Below are 20,454 nucleotides of genomic sequence, written 5' to 3'. Positions count from 1 at the left end.
CGCTTCTTGGCATGTCTCTTGTATTCATTAAATGGAGCATCTCTTGTCACTGTCCAGCAATAGTCTGCAAGCATTGATGGGCTCCATTTGCCCTGATAGCGTTTCTCCATTGTTGCAATGTCCTGGTGAAATCGCTCGCCGTGCTCGTCGCTCACTGCTCCGCAGTTCGGTGGAAAAAAAATCTAGATGAGAGTGCAAAAAATGTATCTTTAGTGACATGTTGCAACCAAGGCTTTTGTATGCCTTGAGGAGGTTTTCCACCAACAACATGTTGCCTTGTTGTTTCCGAGAAAATTTATTGCCACTAACTGGAAGGCTTTCCATGCCGTCTTTTCCTTGCCACACAGTGCATGGTCAAATGCATCATCTCGAAGAAGTTCACGAATCAGGACCAACAAAGACACCTTCCTTTATCTTAGCTTCACTTAACCTTGGAAATTTTCCACGGAGGTACTTGAAAGCTGCTTATGTTTTGTCAATGGCCTTGACAAAGTTCTTCATCAGACCCAGCTTGATGTGTAAGGGTGGTAACAAAATCTTTCTTGATTCAACAAGTGGTGGATGCTGAACACTTTTCCTCCCAGGCTCCAATGACTGTCGGAGTGGCCAATCTTTCTTGATGTAGTGGGAATCTCTTGCACGACTATCCCATTCGCAGAGAATACAGCAGTACTTTGTGTATCCAGTCAGCAGACCAAGCAAGAGAGCAACAACCTTCAAATCGCCACAAAGCTGCCACTGATGTTGGTCATAGTTTATGCACCTCAAAAGTTGTTTCATGTTGTCATAGATTTCCTTCATATGGACTGCATGACCAACTGGAATTGATGGCAAAACATTGCCATTATGCAGTAAAACAGTTTTAAGACTCGTCTTCGAAGAATCAATGAACAGTCTCCACTCATCTGGATCGTGAACGATGTTGAGGGCTGCCATCACACCATCGATGTTGCAGGCTACAAGATCACCTTCCATGAAGAAGAATGTGACAAGATCCTTTTGACCTTCACGGAACATGGAAACCCTAACATCACCTGCCAGGAGATTCCACTGCTGTAGTCTGGAGCCCAACAGCTCTGCCTTACTCTTCGGTAGTTCCAAATCCCTGACAAGGTCATTCAGTTCACCTTGTGTTATGAGGTGTGGTTCAGAGGAGGAGGATGGGAGAAAATGTGGGTCCTGTGATATTGATGGTTCAGGACCAGAAGTTTCATCCTTCTCCGTGGGGTACTGGGCGTATAGCTGATGGAATGTTTGGATAATGCACAGTCCACTTTTTCTTCTTTGACACACCTTTCCCAACTGGAGGCACCATGCAGAAGTAACAATTGCTGGTATGATCTGTTGGCTCTCTGCCTTTTGCAGTGCCAATGATTTGGATAGATTTCCTTTTCCTGTTCAACCACTGGTGAAGATTTGTTGCACAAAAGTGTTGCAGCATATGTGTGGGGCCCAACTCTTGTCCTGATCTCCAATTTTGCAGCCAAAATAAAGGTGATAGGCTTTCTTAAGCATAGTGGTTATACTGCACTTTTGTGATGCAAAAGTCACTTCACCACAATCATAGCAGAAGTTATCTGCACTGTTCACACAAGTACGAGGCATCTCTGCTCACTTTGGCTAAACAGAAATGTGTCCCTTTGCAAAATCAAACTCTGACAAATAAGAGAGCACGACGCTGTATGATTTCTAGAGCTGATATAGGGCAATTTGTTCAGCAGAGTGATGTAAGCTTCGTTATGATTGCATCATCAATGACTTCTAGGAATAACATGATGCAATTCATATCATGTATGACGCAATACCAGCTTCAGATTGCATCATTCATTGTTTTGCCTAAAAAGCAAGTACTGTCCAAACCCAGTCATAGATTTATTCATCAATCCAGTCAAAGATGTATTTTAGTCATTTCTGGTTTAAATTGAGATCCCTTCCCTTTATAACTCACTTATCCTCCGCTATTCCCAAGTCAAGGGTCGTATATACTGACCCAATAGCACATCTTGAAAACTAGAGCCAATCAACAATTTTAAGCATCATTTTCGTTCTCAGTGACCCAGAATTAGTAAAGTTGGACTACATTTATTTCAGAAGCATTTTGCCTGTAGAGCAGTGAAATCAGCACTATAGGAGCTTCTGCACTTATCCTCTAGATACAGCATCTTTAATCTCAAAAGGACCTCCTCAAGATACACAAAAGTTCCATCTCCATCTGCATTCACTCCTTGCTCTCTCTGCTGCAACAATGAAGATGGCAAGTGTAATATGGATAACAGGAAACTGGATTGAGACCCTAGAATTCATTTCATATAGGTATTAGCTGGCAGTGAAAACCATCAGAATGTAGCAGATGGATAATCCTGTTATCAAGTAGCCTCTTAAATGATAAATAGCTGGATTTCAGTGTTTTGCATTTGGCAATAAATTCTGATTTTCTTTAAATGGCCACAAATTATGGGAAAAAAAAGTATAGCTGTTTCACTGTATCCTCCAGGAACAGAAATTGAACATAGTACTTGTTTCTACATCCTTCACTAACTAAACTTAAAAGTTTGGCATAGTTCTAAATATTTCATTCCTACATGCATCTTAAGAAATGAGGTTAGAATTACCTTTACTCCTTTTGTTTTGCCTTTTTAGCATGCCACCACACACTGATGTTCATTAAAAATGCCACCACACACTGGTGTTCATTAAAAATGTAAATTAGCTATAGTTAACAATATTGTTAAACATTTTCTTTGAGAAAAATAAATACATATTGATAAACTGCAATTTTATAATCTGACAATCTATTAAGAAAAATCACTCTACTGTAATGAAAAAGCAGGGGTGTGTGTGTGTGTTGTACTCAACAGGCCTGTAAATATGACTTGTTTGAGAACCCGAATTGATGCAAGATGCCATGACTTGAAGCTTTGTAAGTACCAGCAGCTTTCTAATAAAGTGGTCTTGAAAATGTCCAGCCTGATTAATATAGTACACAGATTTAATCAGTGAAATAATGTGGTCAACTGCAAGCTGGCATTTTTATTTTTTAAGGGGCATAACACCACCTACTGCTACTTGGTACAGAGAGGAACAAGTGGGTGGAAAGAAGGGGCCACTCCCTCCATAGAAACTTAGCTCCAGGGACAGTAAAGACAACTAGGTGGTTAGAGTTGGGGAGAATAGTTGCTCTGTGAAGCATGTGCCCTCTCAGGGAAAGTTAAGTGCAAAGAGCATAGTGAGATACCGCTACCCTTAGGAGTCAAAATTCCCCTCTGCATGGAGTGGACACAATTGGACAGCAGAGCAAGGCCAAAACAGTGTTCAGCTTCATAGGGCATAATAGAATCAGCTGCTCATACAGATCTGGTCTTCCATTAGAAGTACCAGTCAGAGACACTGGTGGGGTTCTACTCTGCTTCTCACTGTCTCCTCCACAAGATACTATGGTAGTGCATCAGCCATGGCTCATACAGCAATTTGGGTTTGTGGGTTTTTTTATTATATTCCTGGAGGCCATATCAAATAATTGTCTACATTTCCCCACACTGCCCCTGCCATAGTACATTCTAGCCCACAGTGGAGGTGTTTGAATTTGCCAGAATTCCTTTTCCAGATAAGGTATTAGATTGCAGCCATTGTTCAGGCCACAGAAAATTGAACATTTATATAATGCCTGTTAAACCCCACAATTCAATTATCGAGGAAGTCTTGCTCCAGGGGATAAGAGCTCTACCTCAACTGGAGCTGATTGAGTACTTAACAGTTTTATCCTAATATATTATAAAACAATATACACTTACACTGGTACAGTCTTTAAACCCCTTTGATTAAAACTGCATTTGAAGGCACTCAGTTTTACAAGATTTTAAAAGGAGTCAAGTATGTTTTCTGCAGTTGCAGTAATGAAAAATGTTAGCTATTTACACTCAATAACAAATAAAGTACCATTGAATATTCAGGGCTGTTGCTTTTAGCTAGCAACCACTGTAGTCATAAAACTCTGAATTTAGGAACTGCAGGCCCAGGGTTCTTGCTGCAGCTCTGCAGGTGTGTGTAACTAAGAGGTATAGCCTCTCCATAACTAAGATTGCAACCAGAATTCCACTATAAAAGGTGGATTTTGATCCTAATAATGTAATGAGATCCCATCCGAAGACAATATGGCTTTGGTATATTTCAAAATCCTCCTTCCAATTCAAGTTTTTCCTTCATTATTTGTTAAAAAATTAGTCAACAAGCATGCAGATTTCTTCCTTTACCTCTCTCCCAAGGAACGAACAAAATAAGCTTCACAGGTTTCACTTAGACAGCTCCATGACAGACAAGTTTATTGGAAGGATTCTTAAAAGCAGATACTCTGAATGTGCTCCAACAGCCCAAGTTCAGAAAACAATTGTTTGGTTTCCAAATGATGTGTGCATGTTACAAATTGTACATTTTTAATATCCTAATTTATACCACATGACATGAGCATAAAATACAATGATTATAATGTTACTCAGTATGCCAATTTATTGCTACAATTCCCATAACATAGGGCACACCTGGAAATAGCTTGTCCAAGACAGTGACTGCAAGTTAGTGTTCCTGGGACTCGAAGATGTCACTAGTGTTCTGACAAAAAAACAGCTCTTATACCTAAACGGCCATTTTGTTTTGTAAGCTAGTCCATTTTTTAAAATGGTCTTACTTGACGGGAAGTGTTAAATTTAAAGTCGTTTGACTATTTACTGTGTGATATTTATATTGACTCAAATATGTGTTTCCTTTGTTTGGCTTTTACACCTCTAGAAATACCCATGTTTGAGCAAATATATTTCACATCTAAATCAAAGATATAAGTTACGCAACAGAACACAAATAGTAGATTTAGAGGAGTTGTTCAAAGGATGAGGGTCCAGGATCCATGAGTGAAATGCTGCCCCCTTCAAGATGAGTAATTGAGTGGAGGGGGGGCACACAGCATCACACAGTGTTGCCATTTAACTTAAACATGTGGTAACTTATGTTTTAAGTCATCAGACTACTGTTTCCATCAAAAACTATGCTAATGATGATTTTAAAAACAGTCTGAAGAAAGATCCATATTAACTCTGAATACAAGATGTAAAGTTAAGCTATTTCAGTCTGAGTGAAGCACAGCTGCTTTGTAATGTTAGGTGCTATGTGAAAGCTTCTTTGATTCTCATATATTTTGCCAGCCCTTTTGACCAATAATGCAGTCAGTTTATTGAAGTAAATTTCAGCAACTGAAACACTTATTTCAACAGCAGAAGACCACTATATCCAGTGTGAAAGTAACAGGGTGGTATAAATATAAGCATACTGTATATTACACATTATATATTACACATACTCCAGTTAATCATGGGACAATTAACTGAGTAGATGACTAGTTATGGGGTACAAAATATTTTTGTAAACAATGTTGAGAGATTTTAAGGGAAGTCTGACTGCTGGAAAGATGGTCTTCCTGGATTCCTTTTCTCTTTTTAAAGAAATCAATGCTTATTAAGGATGATGTATGTAACAATGCACTTTGTATTAAAACAAGGATATTTTACAGTTTAAGAAACTTTACATATGTACATAAATTACACATCAGGAATGGTTTTAAAGCTCAAAATGAGTCATCTAAAAGTTATTTCCCTTCAATTAAAACCTTTAACTCTTTCACATTATGTTCATTTGCAACTGTCACAGCATGGTCCAGCGCTCGAATACTTGCTAGAAGCTTTACTGTCTGTTTTATGTGTTCCCTAAATGATGGGAAAAAATAAGTTAATACAACTAGAAATCAAAATTTTGCACAAGTCAAATAGTATTTTAGAAATGTTTCACTGCTTATTCTTTTTTCTCACAGCAAGTGAGCCAGCTTGTGGATATATATTTATTTTAAATACAGCTCATTGAAATTAAGGTGTTTCTGGATATGAAAACAAAAAAAAGTCTCTTTTGGGTACAGCAATCCTAGAAACAAAGGGAAGACAAGCTGCATATGTATGGCTTATTTGGACATAGTATAGTCTCAGGATAAATTATTGGGTCACATGCGGTGTTAGAAAGTCAGTCACAGCTCCATTTAACACACACACACACACTGCTTGAACCAAAAAAATGTAAAAAATGAGCAGTTTTTGTGCATGCCACAAGAGAAAAATACTGTTACACATTTGTAATAGATTGACCTGGATTGGGTAGTAATAACAGATTCACAGTAAACAAACTCCTAGCAATCTAGGACGTACAAGCCTGGTAGGAAAATTTTTAAAAGTCCCACAAAAGGAACAAGATTCAGACATGAAATTTAACCATCCAAAGAAATTTTCATGAATACAGAAATTCAAAATCTACCATAAATGGGACTATCAAATTGAACTATGAAGTGCTGTCCAGCACTCAGAGAAACAAACAGATGCAAACATGGGTTATGATGTTTTGTTTCCCTTTTGGCACAAGTAATTGATGATTGTTTTTGCTTTGAAATAGAATGTAGTAGAGTAATATTTCCCCAGTTACTATGGGACGGAGGAGCCTAGATGAATAGCTGTGTTGCAAAGGGAAATAAGGACATTTATGTAATTTTGTAAGATGAAGTCAATATAGATCAGTGGCCAATTGCACAATTGTTACCAGGAAAGTTTGGGACTTATTGTGTATTTCCATATACTTAATAAAAGTTATCAGCACATAGCAAAGATGACTAAATTAATTGGAAATAGAATATCAGAAAGAAATCCTTTTGGCTCAATATCCATCTACCCTTTCAGTATTTATCCACAGTTCCAGTGTGAGTTTGCCAGAGAAACAGCTAGCGTAGAAAGAAAATACCAGTTTATAAACTAGGACGACTATCGAAAGACTCATTTTCTACTAGAATCTCTCTCCTCACCTTCTCCAATTCACCTCTAGTAGTCACATATGGGCATTTAATCCCATTTATGCTTTTAGGTATGGTGATTCTCATGAGCAGGGTTAAACAATGTTATCTGAGAATGTTCAGGTGTGTTTAAGACAAGAATACAATTTGGATTACAGAAATCTGTATTGCTGACAGTGGTGGGAATTTGCTTGGCAAACAGTTAGCTGCAACATCAGCAAATTTGTAAAGAAACCATCAAAACCAAACAAAATCCCAAAATGCTACTTTTCAAGTAATTTTTTAGAGCAGAACTACACAATGGGAGCAGGTTAAAAATAACCTTTATACAATACACTAGCCATTCCCAAAAGCCATTGATACCATATTAAGGATCCTATTTAAAACTTTAAAAAAAAAGGGGGGGAACTCCTCCCAAAGGGGAAAAATATATATGATGGCACATGTGCTTTTGTGTTGTGTATATCAGAAGCATGAGATGCCATTGCATTAAATGATTCAAAATAAATTACCTTGCATTTCTTTTCTCCACATCAGAGCATCCAATACTGTTTCTGTAAATTGTATCAGCCAGATGAACAAGGTATCTACACAAATTTTCTAACTGGGAAATAGTCTTGTCCCCTTTTAGGTTAGTGAACCACTGTTTCGGAAAGCAAGCAATTACCTAGAGATGAGGGAAGAAGAAAATGTGTTAACAGCATAAAGGCAAGAAAGATGACTAATACCTATGGTCTGATACCAGTACTGGCACTGGTAAGCCCTAAAACAATAAGGTTAACATATTAAACACCAATGTGAGAAATAAGATGCTAGCAACACATACTAATCAATATCTTAAAAATATCACCAACAATATTGAGGATAGCAATAAACAGATACATTATATGAAATTAGAATTCTTCTATTAAAAACAGTTGTCTGCTATGAAAACATAGTAACTGTTTTATTTGTAAAAAGAGATATGGGCAACAACATTGGAAATCTTAGGCTAAACACACGAAACTGAATAGTCTCCCACTAGGGCTCCAAATATACATTTTACTTGACTGGAAATTCAAGAGTTAGAAAATATTATACATAAAAACATTTTCTAAGTATATTTTGTTCCATTTTACTTACACTTTGAGCTTTTTTAATGCTGTCATCTCCATACTCAGAATTCTGAAAAGCCATAAGGATATATCTATTTAGCAGGCCATCTATCGATAACTCCTGTAGAGTTTTGTTTGAAAGGATTCCATACCACTGGAGAAAGTTTCCTAGCAACTAAAGACACCAGAGACAATGGAAGTGTTGAATATTTGAAGGCAAAACAAGCAACTATTGATAAACTAGAAAAAAAAAATTTAAGCAGGTAAAAAGACATGTTTAAATGTACTGATCGGGGTGAGGTAAAGAAAAACTTCTTAGTCAGTTTCATGACTAAATAGAACCAGTGAGATGTCATTCTTCCCAATGTTATAACACTGGATTTGTACAAAAATGATGATTACAGAGCATTCTATGGAAAATATATAAAAAGAAACTACAAGAGCAAAACAAGGTTTTTACAACCAAACTTTGTTCTATAAAGTCTATTAAGTGTAGTCTAGTGCAGTGATGTCCGAACTTTTCAGCCTGAGGGCTGAACAAATTTAAACAAAACAAAAACACAATCAATACTTTGGGGCAGACTCTGCCCTGTTCTGGCTTCCTCTGTACCACCTGCAAACAACTCTGGCACAGGAAAAATCCCATTATCGTACAGACAGCATGGGTAGTGCCTATACTTGACTCCCAACAGCCATTCGTACAGAAGGCATGTTGTACAGGGGAGAGTGGCTAAGTGTTTTATCTCCAACTGGAATATGGACCATAGGGAACCAATGCCAGCTGGTACAAATTAAAGCATCTTGCAGACCAGTGCAGAGGCAGAGAATAAGGGAGCTGTTGGTTCTCAGCTTCAACTTGATCTCCATTCTCCTGTGCTGCAGTCAGTGGCTATGTGGGGTTTAAGAGACTTTTTTGATAGGTGCTCCCCTAAGCAAAATCAGAGCTAGTGGAACTCCAGATCCTTTTTTTCCTGGAGCTTCCATAGTCTGGCAAGAAAGCAGGCACCCTACCCTGCAAAGTGAAAGCAGCAGTTCAGAGCACTCCCAATTCACACAAAAGCTCCAGCTGGGGCTTCAAAGAAAGTAGTGGAAGGCAGTTTGGGAGGATGTGCCTGCTCCTACTTCCTCCCTGGAGCAGCAGGGATGATGCAAAATATTTCATTAAAAAGTTACAGGGAGCAACATTTTAAATGTTCTTAACAGCATAGCTGTCGAATTGTACTGCTCAGTGTGAGACATTTTATGCAGATTTAATAGGCTATTTTGCTTGTTTGCAAACCTGAACATAACCAGACACTTCAGCTTACAGTCAATACAATCTGTCCCAAACAGTGAAAGGGGAGGACATGCAGCTGCACTAAACTTGATTGCTGTTGCTGTGGGGAGATATGTTGGAGTGTGTTTGGGAGCATGGGATGGTTTCAGTGGTAGGTGACTTGGGGCTGTCTGGGTGGAAAGGTCTGCGGGAGTACCTGGGGGAAAGCTGGTAGATAGCTGTTAGAGCTTGGGATCAGTACCAGGCCCCTCACCTTCTCTCTGTTGCCTCAATGTGCTACCATTGCTGCCACTGCTATGCTCCTTCCCTACTCTGATCCAGCAGGGGTGGCAGTGAGGCCTCGCCGCCTGCTCAGCAAGTGGCGCAGCAACTCCTGGCAACTTACTAAGATGTCTCACAGGTTGTAAAGAATAAGTAACAAAGCTGCCAAATGGAAGTGTCGTGCAAGATGTGTGACACTTTGCAGTCCTGACCAACAATCTTGACAATGTAGAGCTTCAGAGCCCCTAGACCAGTGTTTTTCAAAGTTCTGGTTGTGATCCAGTATTGGGTCGCGGCATATAAGGCACTCTGTTGCCTTGCTCAGCACCCAGGGACCCTAACGGCTCTGGTCAGCACTGCTGACCAGGACATTAGAAGTCCCGTCGGCGGTGCTGCCCAGCTAAGGCAGGCTAGTGCCTATTTGTACCGACACCGTGCTGTGCCCCAGAATCAGCCAGCAATGGGTCCGATTTCTAGGCAGGGGGGCCACGAGGCACCATGCACTGCCTCTGCCCCAAGCACCAGCTCCACACTCCCATTGGCCAGGAACCAGGCAATGAGGGAGAGGTGGAAGAGGTGCCTGCATGCGAGAGCCACCTGCTGCTGGCTGGGGCGCAGCACGGTCTGTGATGCCAGGACAGGAAGGAAGCCTGCCTCTGCACCCCACCTGCACTGCTGACCGGGAGCTGCTGGAGGTAAGTCCGTGCCCCAATCCCCTGCCCCAGGGGAGCCCCCCCCCCCAAACCAGGAACCCCTTCCTGCACTGCAAACCCCTCATCCCTAGCCCCACCCCAGAGCCTGTACCCTCAGCACAGAGCCCTGATCCCCTTCTGGGCTCCAACCCGCTGCCCCAGCCCTGAGCCCCTCCCACACCCCAAACCCCTCATCCCCAGATCCGTTGGGTCATGGGCATCAATAATTTGCTTCAACTAGGTCCCCAGAAAAAAAAAGTTTGAAAACCACTGCCCTAGACCACAGGTTGGACACCACTGGTCTCATAGTTTAGCACAGAACTGGAAAGGCCAGGAACTCAATACTAATCCTGCCTCTCGCAGACTTCTATGGCTTTGTCAAGTCACAATTATTCTGTGCCACTTTCCCCATCTGTAAAATGACATTTTCCTACCACATCATAGTGAAGTGAGGGGGTTATTGATGAAAACTGCTTTCAAGATGTAGCTAAATTTACTTAAAAAAAAAAAAAGGCAGCACGATCATGAACATGTGACCAATTTTGGTCTTCTACAAATCACTTTCATTTTAATGTTTGAGAACTGAGACCCATGCCCAGTTTTTCCTTTAGAACATACACCCACTCAGACCCATGAAAAAAAGTAAAAAAGAAAAGTTTAAAGGTGACAAACTCTACACTTTTAAATCGAAATGTTTGTTGCCAAAATGTTACAAGTACTGTTATGTATATGAACAGATTTTCAAACATATCTAGAAGTTGGAGAAACAATCCCATTTCTTCCCAATTCAGTCCCTACACCCACCACTGGAAAATCCAAGATCTATACTGTTTGCAGAAATCTGTGGAGTTTAAGACAAACTTAAATCTATGCATCCACTCTTTTGGTTCATTTGTTGAGTTCATATACTTTATTTCAAATGAAAGGGCAAGCGACCATTGTCTCTAATTTCAACAGTCGCTAAAGGGGGGGGGGGGAGGGAAGGGGGCCACCTTCTGACTATGCATTTGTGAAGATAGGGTGTTTCCTTCATCTTCTCTCTATCCCGCTGGCCTCAAGTAGACCAAGATTACAATTGTTCTATAATTTTAGAGCAAGCAGTGAGTGAAAGCCAATGGGATACATAAAAGGTGTCACTTGTGCAAAATGAGTTTGATGTTTCCTACTTTTTTAAAAGTTAAAAATAAACACAACCAAAGTAGCTGTTCTGTCCTTTGTCCCCAACCAAGACCTTTCATTTTAGCTAGCCTGTTTATATTTTGCCTGCACACTTTTAGACTGTCAGATTTTATTTTTTTGGATCATTTGGACTATCAAGACTGATCTGCTTTGTATGTCAAATAAATATGTAATGCATAATTTTAAAATAGTTGTCATTTACAAAGTGATCTGTCCAAGATCTCTCTTCTCTTTGTATTAGAGATGGTCTTAAAAGGGGATGAAATTTTGTTAAAAGGTAATTTCCTTTAAACCTTTAAAATTAAAATGTATATCTTAAAGTTACAAATGTTCACTATATCTGTACTTATCTACCCCACTCAAAGTACTGAATATAGCTGTTTCATTAGTCTAGACAAATAATTTTTTTCTAAGTTTTCCCATAACCTCCCTTCCACCATATGCATTTTTAAGTAATTCTCTAAAATATTTAAGTGTATTTTATGGTAGCAGTACCTGGCCTGAGGCCTCATCAGATATTTTTGTTGGCTTACCTTCACTGAGGACCAAAACTGGCGTTGGAAAAACAAATAAGGACCAGAGTTCTTGTTTTCTAAGATGCTGGAAAATAAAAGATTTCTCTAAACTTGTTTAATAAGTAACCATAAAAATTTCAATCTGAAGGTTGTGGACTACTCTTATTTTCATGAATGGAGGGCAGACTATAGTAAAAATTCCAAAGTTTCAAATAATTTTTTCATCATTTTCACCTCATTACATTCTTACAGTATGTTATTAAACCTGAAAAAAATCACTATAACCCAAAACTAAGAATCAGCCCAGAGCTATGAAAAAGCCTCAGCTACCATATGGCAAGACAAAAGGCAACTGGTATTGCCAATCAAGATTTTTATGGCTGTTTTGCACATTTAACAAGCAACTTACTTTTTAGGGTACAATGGCATGAATACATCGTCATCTAGCGTTCTTCTCATTCTAAGTAACAGGGCCTTCAAAAGTGTCTGAAAAAGTTGAGATGAAAATGCTAAAAATTCTTGCAGTCCTGCTTTGGTTGTCAGCTAAATTAAAGACTGCTTTATTAACTTCTAAAGAGAAGTGCTTTAATCCCCAATTCAGCAGAATACATAAACATGCTTAACTTCAAGTATGCGAGTAGTCCTACTGAAGTCAAATATTGGAAATATCTACAATTAACAAGTCAATAAAAATACTGGACTTCAATTTAAAGGGAACATAAGTCAATGTGGCTAGTCCTGTGCTTAACTTTAAACAAATTCTTAACAATTTGCAGGATCCGGGTCTTACACAGTCTTAATCTATCAACTCTGCTGGGAGTTCTCTTATTATTCTAAGGTTTGCATCCACATTCCGTTAACTCCTATACTGTAAGTATACAGCTATGACACTGCAAAATATCACTAAGTTGTCAAAGTTTTTATCATATAAGACAAGCAAATGTGGCACTCAATCTAGAGAAGGTTCTATCAATACAATATGCTATGAAAACAGAAGCAACGGTGTTTCCAACTGAACCTTAAAGTGAAATTATAGCCCCATAACTAAGTTTGGTACATTTTGAATCATCCTGTTCAAATCCTATTGTACATTTTGTACAGACTCAAATGGCTTAGCTCCCTTCCTTGTTTACTTCCCTCAGCTGCTGCACTGGATCTTTAGTGCTATGGAATTGGGCACTGACACACCCATTAGTTGTAAGACTCTGCTCCTTGCTCCAGTGTGTGTAATGTGTCTCATTATGCTGCATAAACTCTATAACAGATTCCCAAACAAGTGTGACTGAGAAAAAAAAAAATAAGTTACCTGTGTGTTTTTGTTTTCTGCGTTTACCACTGAAGGGTATCCATTTACTAGTTTCTGTGTAACCGCTACCATCCTAGATGTCTGTGTTGTAGAAAAAGGGTCCCATATACTTTCAGCAAGTACTAGTAAAAATAATTAAGAATTACTACACAGTTTTCTTTGCAGGTGCTCAAAAAGTAGGTATTAAGACAGTTAAATCATACAAAAGTTGTTTTCTCCTGAATTTACTATGGTTTAATATTTGTAGAAGTTACAAAATAGCATTTCAGTTATACCTGTTAGTTTAGGGAGAACAACTCTTTCCACAATGGTAGGTAATAACGAAATATCAGCATCATCCTTCTCTTGCTCTTGTTCTTCACAGCCATAAAATAGCAACGATTCAAACCACAACATACTCTCAAAATCTTGACACTTGCCCTATTAAAATTAATTAGGCAGACGTTAATCCCATACATTTAAACATTGTTTGACGCCAACAGTAGTTTTAAAGAGCCTGAATAACTTATTTAGCCAACCTAAAACATCAGCATAATACACCTGAAGACCTACGTTTTTTTCTCCTTTTAAAAAAAAAATAGCTTTGGAATTATGTGCCAAGTATCCTAGATATCCTAAAAATATTAAGCACATTAGCCATTAGACAAAGGGCCAGATTTTTAAGAGGGGTTTAGGCGCCTAATGGGATTTTCAAAGGCACCTAACTCACATGGAATTCAATGCAGACTTCTGTCTGCATTTTTATCTGGCCCAAAATACCTTAGTTAAGCATGAAACACTTAAGTCCTATTAATTTCTGCAACTGATTCTGCGTGACTGAGGGTAAGCCACTTTGCCTTATTTCCCCATTAACAAAATGGGGAGGGTATTCACTTACTTCAGAGAGATGTAAAGTATTTTGTTTTCTTATGTTCGTGGCACACAAATCATTTGTACAGAGTGGTAACCAAACTCCAGTATGGAACACGCTAGTGATACCACACTAACTACAGAATCCTGAAGAAAAAGGCCTATTCTATATAAGAAAACCACATTTATGTGCCCATTTTGTAGCCTATGGAACATAAATGGTTAAACCTGCAAGCACCAAAATGTCTCATGTATCCATACACTATTAGATTTGTGATTCTACTCCACATGGACAGATACTGGGGTACATCTAGTAACATTATTTATAACCTCCTATCCCCTTCCTGGTATCAGCCCTGTTTCTATATTCCCACGTAAGTGAAATGAATAGCCAAATCATTAAAAATCATAAGTGGAAAGCCATCTGGCATGTTTTCAACATACTTACATGCTTAACTGGGAAATAAAATAGCTCATTTTATTCAGAAGGTACACTCAACAGTAAACAAGTTTAAAATGTTTTAAGATCTGTTTTCTCTTAAGTGCTTTTGTTCTAAATAAATACTTTGCTTTAAGAAGGCTATTTGGTTACTGGATACCACTGTCATTGCTCCCAAAGGAAAAATAACGGCAGCTGTTGAACTTAAGGCAGACCGGCTGTGGTAATCATGGCATGGATTAATCATATGATTCCATTAAAAAAAAGATATTAATTATATTTCAATACCTCCTGGGAGATCTAACCATGGACTAGGACCACACTATGCTAGATGTGATAGATAACAGAACAAAAACAAGGTCCCTGCCTAAAGAGCTTACACCCTTATAAGCTTGAGGCCCAAGACCTGAGAATGGCATAGTTGAAAAGACCTCGAGGGTAGTTCATCTTGTTTTGAAAAAGTGACACTCTACTACACAACAGTTCACTTAATTTGAACAACAGTATCTTACCTCCAAAGGAGTCCAGGTAAGGAGCTGAAGTCTTATTAAAGGATTAAACAGCTTTGGTAAACAGAGGCCAATATAAGCGTCCTTGTAAGAAGAGAAATACTTGGAACGCCAGGCTTCAAACTGTGATTTAATGCAGTCAATTGAGTAGAAACTTTCTAGTACATCTTCAAAAACTTTGCTGGACTCCTTCAAAATGCGATCTAGGAGAAAAAAAAGTGTAGAGAACTAGGTAACAAGCTGATGTTCTATTGTCTGCAAGAGCTTCCATAAGGTGGTTTATTCAAGCAAATTAAAGGAGATTCAGCTTAGAAACTGAGAAAAAGCAACAAAAAAATTCAGTTTTCTAGTTTCTGCTCCTCTATTCTTCCCACACACTGCAACGCAAACAGTGCCTGAGTGCTATAAGTGTCTATGTGTTTTATATTAAGATCTAGTAAGCTTTTGTAGCACCATCAGTTTTGTTTCAGTAGTAGCCAGAAGTGGGACTGTATCAATAATGATAAATAAGGGTGAAAATGAAGAACTGTGCGCCACGTTTTAAGTGTGATGGGGCATCCTTAACACTAGCCAGACAAATGAGGGTTCCAGAAAGCGTGGATTCGGACATGTGGATCTTAGAATGTACTGAACTGTTGATAATGTTAATATACATGTATCACGTTTAGTGATCATTACAATTACCAGGAACTTTTTTGTATCTTTACTGTACTAATAGTTTGCTAGCCTAGCAGTTGTCCAAGTTCCTGCTTTATCCTTTTACTCCCTCTCACCCCTTGTCTTACACTATTACATTCTCTTCATTTTAGTCATTCCTTCTTCCTGCAGCTCTAGTTCTCTTTGTTGTAAACAATGTTTAGAGTTAGAGCATCAAGAATATAAAGGGGAAAAACTTCAAAGGGCCCTTCCTGTAGCTCTTCAGTTCCAAAAGGGAAACCAATGAGAGGTGTTACACAATGCAGCACCATATAGCTGTATCTTTTACACTGGGCTCCCACAACAGTGATACCTAAACTAAGAACCTATTAAGTTGTCCCAGAGATCTTTAACTGCCATTATGTCCCAGTTATATGTGCGCCATTTGTGCATCTTGCAATCCAAAATGAATCTATGGTGTGTGTCATATGAATATACTAAAAGTCTTTAATAGATACTGAGCAGGCACAGTATCTGTTTCTAAATCTCATATATATGCACAAGAAGCCAAGTTAAAACAGCAGTTCAGACACTAAGTTTTTAACTAGATAGTTGAGGTTAATATTGTTTTTAACAAAGTTTTATTGTACCTGCAAAAAACCTAAACAGACACTCCACTTTACAAAACTCAAACAGATTACTCTTATGCACTGATAGCAGTTTTCGTGAAAACACAGCCAATTAAAACAATGGAAATTTTAGAGTTATAGGCTTACAGGGCTTAGTCACTACACAGCCCATTTAGTTACATGTATGCAAGGAAAAAATATTAAAATTTCAACTTGTGCAACACAGCTCCATAAAAATTGTCATTAAGCTTATAGACACTTAAGCAGAACTTCAGAAAAGACACTGTCCTTCGCCTACCAAGGTCCGCGACTTCAGAATTCTAAGGGATAATACAATATCATGCCAAAAATCACCCAAAAATAGGTTTTTTTAGAAGATAGAGTTCAAGTGTCCCCTATTGAACAACAAATTGCCAAAACCCACACAAATGTAAACATTTAACTCTTTGTCATTAGAGGGAGCATATGTTTCATAATACAATAGAAACCACTCAGACTTGCAAAGAAGTAGAGCACTGAATTTGTGCAAAACTACATGATGGTGTGGGGAAGGAGGCATGTTACCCTTTACTATACAAGCTTGTTCAGCAAGAAGGGAGGAAGAGCAATTCCTCTATTTTAGCTAGAATATCTCCATAGAATAAGTTGAGTTTGTACATGATTTTAGAACAGGTCTGTTAAACTTGGTTTTAAGAGTGGATATCGTCCCCATCAAGTTCCATATTCTTATTAAATGCTTTTTTTTAAAAACAACTTCAAGTCACTGTTGTGATTCTGTTATCTTGTCATTCTGAGTCTAGAAAAAATCCATATTGTGTAACGTTCATTTTTTTTTTTTAGGATTTCCATGTTCAGTTAATAAGTGAGTGACTTTTCTAACCTCGTTCCATGTTGAAATTAGTAATATCTGTTGAAGTTTCTTCATCATCGCTAGAAAGGCCTTCAAAGTGATCTGCCATCTTCCCAGTTTGTTCTCTTGCTTGCCTACGACGGGTTCTATAAGGCAGCAATACAATTACAGTATAAACCAATCATTAAGATCTTTGTACAAATGAACAACAGTTTTAGCCATGCTGGTCCTGCTTCTGACCCCAGGAGAGCCAAAATAAAGACAGCCTCTCCATCCCTCACCATGGGAGCTAGGGAAAAGCAGTAAGGACTGCAGCAAGACTGGAGTGGCTTATAGGCATTTTCGGTAACTTTAGCAAGCACCCTCTGATTGGCTGCTTCCACATACTAAGCCTGAGTATTTCTTTGAGGATATCCTTGGCAAGCACATGGGCTGAGACATGAGGTGCCTGGACAGAGGGATTAAGATGAAAGGAGAAAGTTTTGTTGGAAGGAGAACTGTAACTAACCAGATATGTACTTTTGTCATTTAACTGAAATGTTCTCTCCATTACTACACAAAGCAAATAGTCTCTAAGTTGTCCAGGGCGGGGACAGTGCTTTCCTACATGTTATTACATCATGCAGGAACTTCCATGATACTGCATGGAGCCTTTGGGTGCAACCCCAATAGAGTCAGGAAATCTCAGTACTGTACCTTCTAGCCTCCCTTTCCGCAGTCCGCCGTTTTACGTGCTCTTGATAGAGTGCTCTGTCTCGTCCAAAAGAATCAAGATTTGGTGCCATCAATGCTTTACCTGCAAGATTACATTGATTGAAATTAAAACACTCATCTACAGTAACAGGGAATAACGTGTTGTCCAGCTGTATTTTGAAGCAGCTGAAAACAGACAAACCCAAATGTTTGAATCTGTAGCTACTAGAGGTTGAGAGAAGTAGTGATGGAAGTTGGAATCTCAAATTGAAGATACTCCAAATTTATTCAAATACAAATCTGGTTTCATCACACTTCAGTCCTCCCCTCTAATACTGGTGCTCATAGGTTATCAACACTCCGTGGCCTAAAGCAGTAAATATTTAAACTGCTTGATACAACAAAAATGGAAAAACTGTACTGCTGCTATAAATATAGCATTCAGCATGCAACATTTTAAAAACACTGAGTAAGAGAAGAGAAGAGAAGAGAAGAGGGGGAGGGAAGAGAAAGGCAGCCCTGTAACAAAGATTCAGTATCTCAGACTCCTATTCATCTAGTCTTTCTCCCTGAAATAAAATCAAGTTCACTAAGTTACGTGTAGGTTTGATATACGCCTCTGCCTTGATAAAACGTGACCCGATTAACACAAATTTGGATATAACGCAGTAAAGCAGTGCTTGGGGGCTGCACACTCTGGTGGATCAAAGCAAGTTCGATATAACGCGGTTTCACCTATAACATGGTAAGATTTTTTTGGCTCCCAAGGACAGCATTATATCGAGGTAGAGGTGTATATCTGAAACTAGGAAATAAAGCTTAAATTTTTTTCCATTTTTTTTTTAAACAATTCAATGATAGATCATTCTGATTAGCTACATTAAATTCTGCTCTTCATCAGTGAAGCCAGTGATAAGCCATTGACTGAAATTAACACAAGAGTCTCCAGCTTGTCTAACCTTTGAGATAAATTCTCACAAGTATTACTTGATACCAGATCCACCCTCTAGAATATAAACATCACAGGATTTCAACAATAGCCTCAAAGTACAAAAAATAAAGTTATGCATTCTTACCAAACCAGGTTATCAAATCATTCATCATTTAAGAATGTTAATGATGATTTGTCTTAGTGTTCCTATTTAAGAAAGGGTAAATCCTTTCAGAAAACAAGAGATTTAGAGCAAGGGTTCTCAAACTTCATTTCACTGCAACCCCCTTTTGACAATAAAAATTACTTCATGACCGCAGAAGGAGCGACAAAGCCCAAGCTCCACTGCCCTGGGCGGGAGGGTCAAAGTGGAAGCACAAGGGCTTCAGCCCCAGGCAGGGGGCCTGTAACCTAAGCCCCACCACCCAGGGCTGGAGTCCTCAGGCTTCAGCCCCAGTGCTGAGGCTCAGGCTTTGGCTCTGGGCCCCGGAAAGTCCAAGCCAGCCCTGGCGACCCCCGGAAGACAAGGTTGCGACCCACTCTGGGGTCCTGACCCACAGTTTGAGAACGGCTGCTTTAGAGCATGGGTGAAGTTGTAATTTGTTCAATACGTTACATCTGTCAAGATTATGTTACCTATTGTAATAAGACAGAGTAAAGTAACCATTTGGGGAACCTGTTTAAGTCCATTCCAAAGGTAACAACTTTTTGGTTTAAGGAGTAAAGTGAGCTGATTGTCAAGTTGATGTGTTTGTGCACCTCTGATTGAGAAACTGACTGACACTTGTTACCAGTCTTGGTGGAGAAGAGGACAGGACGGAAACATTTCAGGAATATATCCATGTATATCTATTTACCAAAATATATCCTCAGGACTCCCATGCTTCAGATAAGGCTTCCCCTTTATGATAGTATCCAAACTCCTCCCATCCCCCCCCAAAAAATCACATTCTAATCCAACATGCCCCACTGTAGGCTCCCTAAGTAATTTGCTCAGAGCATACTTGGCATATCACAGGCATCAAAGCAATGCACCCAGGGTAAATGGGAGAGCCAGCACGAGGCCCATGTTCAACTGAGCTCTCAAAAGAGGGCGAGTGATTTTAACTTTAGAGTTAATAAGGCTTTGTGCACATGCTGAATATTATTTCAAAAGGCACTTGCAGTGGGCATGAGAATGTAGTTTTGTAACGAGGCACAAAATCTATTTTCTATTGTTCTTAAATAGATGGATGGGTATAGATGTGGATACCAGAAAGTGGGGACCAAGGTGAAGTTTGATTGCTCAGAGGACATGTTTTCTACATATATTTAAAAAAAAAAAAAACCCACCACACAACTGAGGGCAAGAACACTTTTTAAATGGAAATCTCCTTAAAAGCAGGAAACCAGATCTACCAATTTCAGGGAAAGTTTTCAAAAGCACCTGAGTGAAATTTTACATGATATCATTAGTATGTAGAATAAAATATTCTCAAGGAAATGGTAGATAAAATGAGCATCTGTGTTTTTTTGCAGAACTTATTTTACGCATTTAACAGTCATCACTAGAACGGAGATACTGACCAATTTTTAAAAAATTGATTTCCACTTCTGGAGCAATGGTCTCAAAAGGAGGCTTTCCAACGTGTATAAAGTATTTGTAATATTACAAAGTTAGTATCTGAATACTGCAACTTAAATTTGGCTAAGAGAAGAAAGGAACTATCCCCCAGCCTCCTTAG

At 38.9% G+C, this 20,454-nt stretch overlaps 1 protein-coding gene across 1 annotated transcript in view; it reads right to left on the bottom strand.

Moving 5' to 3' along the window:
- Window positions 1-4,293: 4,293 nt before the first annotated feature.
- Window positions 4,294-20,454, bottom strand: part of PAXBP1 (PAX3 and PAX7 binding protein 1) — a 35,624-nt gene continuing 19,463 nt past the window's right edge. The window contains exons 9-18 of the mRNA XM_039543663.1: window positions 17,803-17,902; window positions 17,137-17,252; window positions 14,995-15,194; window positions 13,470-13,614; window positions 13,195-13,316; window positions 12,298-12,374; window positions 11,907-11,973; window positions 7,994-8,140; window positions 7,384-7,538; window positions 4,294-5,750 (exon numbers count right to left, since the gene is read on the bottom strand). Coding sequence (XP_039399597.1) covers window positions 5,633-5,750; window positions 7,384-7,538; window positions 7,994-8,140; window positions 11,907-11,973; window positions 12,298-12,374; window positions 13,195-13,316; window positions 13,470-13,614; window positions 14,995-15,194; window positions 17,137-17,252; window positions 17,803-17,902 — 1,247 coding nt within the window. The 3' untranslated portion in view covers window positions 4,294-5,632. The remainder of the gene's footprint in view (window positions 5,751-7,383; window positions 7,539-7,993; window positions 8,141-11,906; window positions 11,974-12,297; window positions 12,375-13,194; window positions 13,317-13,469; window positions 13,615-14,994; window positions 15,195-17,136; window positions 17,253-17,802; window positions 17,903-20,454) is intronic.

The sequence above is a fragment of the Mauremys reevesii genome, linkage group 1 (assembly GCF_016161935.1).
Source record: "Mauremys reevesii isolate NIE-2019 linkage group 1, ASM1616193v1, whole genome shotgun sequence".
NCBI classification, from domain to species: Eukaryota; Metazoa; Chordata; order Testudines; family Geoemydidae; genus Mauremys; species Mauremys reevesii.
The sequence above is the reverse complement of the archived record's forward strand: the minus strand, read 5'-3'. Positions and strand labels throughout refer to the sequence as shown.